Here is a 4,499-nt window from a genome sequence, read left to right on the forward strand (position 1 = left end):
ACTTCTAATAGTCAGAGAGCAGCAGGCCAGTTAGCTGTACTTCTAATAGTCAGAGAGCAGCAGGTACTTCTAATAGTCAGAGAGCAGCAGGCCAGTTAGCTGTACTTCTAATAGTCTGAGAGCAGCAGGCCAGTTAGCTGTACTTCTAGTAGTCAGAGAGCAGCAGGTCAGTTAGCTGTACTTCTAATAGTCAGAGAGCAGCAGGTCAGTTAGCTGTACTTCTAATAGTCAGAGAGCAGCAGGTCAGTTAGCTGTACTTCTAATAGAGCAGCAGGCCAGTAAGCTGTACTTCTAATAGTCAGAGAGCAGCAGGCCAGTTAGCTGTACTTCTAATAGTCAGAGAGCAGCAGGCCAGTTAGCTGTACTTCTAATAGAGCAGCAGGCCAGTTAGCTGTACTTCTAATAGTCAGAGAGCAGCAGGCCAGATAGCTGTACTTCTAATAGTCAGAGAGCAGCAGGCCAGTTAGCTGTACTTCTAATAGTCAGAGAGCAGCAGGCCAGTTAGCTGTACTTCTAATAGTCAGAGAGCAGCAGGTCAGTTAGCTGTACTTCTAATAGTCAGAGAGCAGCAGGCCAGTTAGCTGTACTTCTAATAGTAAGAGAGCAGCAGGGAGCAGCAGGCCATTTAGCTGTACTTCTAATAGTCAGAGAGCAGCAGGCCAGTTAGCTGTACTTCTAATAGTCAGAGAGCAGCAGGCCAGTTAGCTGTACTTCTAATAGTCAGAGAGCAGCAGGCCAGTTAGCTGTACTTCTAATAGAGCAGCAGGCCAGTTAGCTGTACTTCTAATAGAGCAGCAGGCCAGTTAGCTGTACTTCTAATAGAGCAGCAGGCCAGTTAGCTGTACTTCTAATAGAGCAGCAGGCCAGTTAGCTGTACTTCTAATAGAGCAGCAGGCCAGTTAGCTGTACTTCTAATAGTCAGAGAGCAGCAGGCCAGTTAGCTGTACTTCTAATAGTCAGAGAGCAGCAGGCCAGTTAGCTGTACTTCTAATAGTCAGAGAGCAGCAGGCCAGTTAGCTGTACTTCTAATAGTCAGAGAGCAGCAGGCCAGTAAGCTGTACTTCTAATAGTCAGAGAGCAGCAGGCCAGTTAGCTGTACTTCTAATAGTTAGAGAGCAGCAGGCCAGTTAGCTGTACTTCTAATAGTCAGAGAGCAGCAGGCCAGTTAGCTGTACTTCTAATAGTCAGAGAGCAGCAGGCCAGTTAGCTGTACTTCTAATAGTCAGAGAGCAGCAGGCCAGTTAGCTGTACTTCTAATAGTCAGAGAGCAGCAGGCCAGTTAGCTGTACTTCTAATAGTCAGAGAGCAGCAGGCCAGTTAGCTGTACTTCTAATAGTCAGAGAGCAGCAGGCCAGTTAGCTGTACTTCTAATAGTCAGAGAGCAGCAGGCCAGTTAGCTGTACTTCTAATAGTTAGAGTGTACTCAGGGCCATGCAGTCAGTCAGTCCCTGAAACTGGAGGAGTCATGAGTAAGTACATTTCTGCTCCAGAGAAGAGATGAAGCCTCGTACCCAACGGTGCCCAAGTCAGACGGAGAGAGGAAGGAAGGAGGTGGTTGTATAACTAGGCAGTCAGTGGTGAAGGTAGGTACACTGAGTTAATGATGCAACTACCTGTCCTCAACAATAGCACTAATCACAGCTCACCTCCAGGCTGTGCCTCACAACAGGCTCTCTGCCATACATTCCATCTCCTGTATTGTTTTAATAAAGGGGTTTCTAAACATCCAGACTCCAGTGTTTAAATATCTACTGCTTTGGATGACTCTTACCCTGGCTACCCTCGGTATTCACACACACACACACACACACACACACACACACACACACACACACACACACACACACACACACACACACACACACACACACACACACACACACACACACACACACACACACAGAGACACAGAGACAGACACATAGACACACACACACACACACACATTCACATTTTTCATACTTTATTTGAATCCACAAATCACATTACAGTCGAGAAGGACTCAAACATTGATATGGACACTTATGGAAACAGACACCAGTACCTCGCTAGCTGCTCTGCCTTAGTTCTATGTAAGCCTGCAATACTGAAGGCCACGTACTGTCAGCCTATGTTCGTGGCTGAGACTCCTAAAATATCAGCACTACAAGTTTGAAAAGAGAGAGCCATCCATTTCCAAAATGAGCACCTCCTCCGGTCTCCCCCAGCACCTCCTTCCGGTCTCCTCCCAGCACCTTCCTCCGGTCTCCCCCCAGCACCTCCTTCCGGTCTCCCCCCAGCACCTTCCTCCGGTCTCCCCCCAGCACCTTCCTCCGGTCTCCTCCCAGCACCTTCCTCCGGTCTCCCCCCAGCACCTCCTTCCGGTCTCCCCCCAGCACCTTCCTCCGGTCTCTCCCCAGCACCTCCTTTTGGTCTCCCCCAGCACCTCCTTCCGGTCTCCCCAGCACCTCCTTCGGTTCTCCCCCAGCACCTCCTTTCGGTCTCCTCCCAGCACCTCCTTCCGGTCTCCCCCAGCACCTCCTCCGGTCTCCCCCAGCACCTTCCTCCGGTCTCCCCCAGCACCTCCTTCCGGTCTCCCCCAGCACCTCCTCCGGTCTCCCCAGCACCTCCTTCCGGTCTCCCCCAGCACCTCCTTTCGGTCTCCCCCAGCACCTCCTTCCGGTCTCCTCCCAGCACCTCCTTCCGGTCTCCCCAGCACCTCCTTCCGGTCTCCCCCAGCACCTTCCTCCGGTCTCCCCCAGCACCTCCTCCGGTCTCCCCCAGCACCTTCCTCCGGTCTCCCCAGCACCTCCTTCCGGTCTCCCCAGCACCTCCTCCGGTCTCCCCCAGCACCTCCTTCCGGTCTCCCCCAGCACCTCCTTCCGGTCTCCCCAGCACCTTCCTCCGGTCTCCCCAGCACCTCCTTCCGGTCTCCACCCAGCACCTCCTTCCGGTCTCCACCCAGCACCTTCCTCCGGTCTCCCCCCAGCACCTTCCTCCGACCTCGCCCCAGCACCTTCCTCCGACCTCGTCCCAGCACCTTCCTCCGACCTCGCCCCAGCACCTTCCTCCGACCTCACCTCAGCACCTTCCTCCGACCTCGTCCCAGCACCTTCCTCCGACCTCGCCTCAGCACCTTCCTCCGACCTCGTCCCAGCACCTTCCTCCGACCTCGTCCCAGCACCTTCCTCCGACCTCGCCTCAGCACCTTCCTCCGACCTCACCTCAGCACCTTCCTCCGACCTCGCCTCAGCACCTTCCTCCGGTCTCCCCCCAGCACCTTCCTCCGGTCTCCCCCAGCACCTTCTTCCGGTCTCCCCCCAGCACCTTCCTCCGACCTCGCCTCAGCACCTTCCTCCGACCTCACCCCAGCACCTTCCTCCGGTCTCCCCCAGCACCTTCCTCCGACCTCACCCCAGCACCTTACTCCGACCTCGCCCCAGCACCTTACTCCGACCTCGCCCCAGCACCTTCCTCCGACCTCGCCCCAGCACCTTCCTCCGACCTCACCTCAGCACCTTCCTCCGGTCTTCCCCAGCACCTTCCTCCGGTCTCCCCCAGCACCTTCCTCCGGTCTCTCCCAGCACCTACCTCCGACCGAAACACATCATCATCAACATTACACCAACCTCTTCTGACAAGAGAATACTTAAGCAATAAGGCCCGAGGGGGTGTAGTATATGGCCAATATACCACGGCTAACGGATGTTCGAACGAACGATGCAATGTGTATCCCTGGCTACAGCCCTTAGCCGTGGTATATTGGCCATATACCACAAGCCCCCGAGGTGCCTTATTGCTATTATAAACTGGTTACCAAAGTAATTAGAGCTGTACAAGTAAATGTTTTGTCATACGCGTGGTATACGGTCTGATATACCACGGCTGTCAGCTAATCAACATTCAGGGCTCAAACCACCCAGCAGTTTATTGGTGTTACTGCCTGTCTCATTAACATATCTTTATTGTATTAACGACGGCATTACAACACGGAAACACACACACACACACACACACACACACACACACACACACACACACACACAGGATATATAGATTTTTTTTTTTTTTACAAATCCCACCGTAATGGTCCTAAAGGAGGAGAGAAAGAGTGGTACTGTAACCACATCCATGTGTCAAGAGTTGAGTGAAAAACACATGACACAAAAAGCCATTAGTGTCTTCCAGAGAGAGAGAGACAATGCCCAGAACTCCTCCCTCCTCCTCTCCATCCTCTCCTCCCTCGCTCCAGGATACCGGGAAGGTGCTGTTATGCCCAGATCTCCTCCCTCACTCCTCTCTGTCCTCTCCTCCCTCCTCATCTCCGTCCTCTCCTCCCTCGCTCCAGGATACCGGGAAGGTGCTGTTATGTTCTAAAAGTGGTCTTTATGAGACAGGTGAAAGGTCGGACGATTAGCCCAGGGGTCGGACTCTACTCCCCTGCATTTTTTTGTTGCTTTGTGTAAAAAAAAAAGGACTTGAAATAACGATTCAAAATAACGAAATGAAATAAACGTCAA

General features: G+C 52.8%; 1 protein-coding gene across 1 annotated transcript; it reads left to right on the forward strand.

Annotated features, from left to right (window-relative positions):
- Positions 1-2,180: 2,180 nt before the first annotated feature.
- LOC135564263 (uncharacterized) lies at positions 2,181-3,617 on the forward strand. Its single transcript, XM_065008528.1, has one exon. The coding sequence runs from the start codon at positions 2,181-2,183 to the stop codon at positions 3,615-3,617; it is 1,437 nt and encodes a 478-aa protein (XP_064864600.1).
- The last annotated feature ends 882 nt before the right edge of the window (positions 3,618-4,499 follow it).

This window comes from Oncorhynchus nerka, linkage group LG24, assembly GCF_034236695.1.
Source record: "Oncorhynchus nerka isolate Pitt River linkage group LG24, Oner_Uvic_2.0, whole genome shotgun sequence".
NCBI lineage: Eukaryota > Metazoa > Chordata > Actinopteri > Salmoniformes > Salmonidae > Oncorhynchus > Oncorhynchus nerka.

Excerpts from the sequence above, each read along its gene's own strand:
- LOC135564263 (XM_065008528.1), top strand. The coding sequence starts at position 2,181 with ATGAGCACCTCCTCCGGTCTCCCCCAGCACCTCCTTCCGGTCTCCTCC.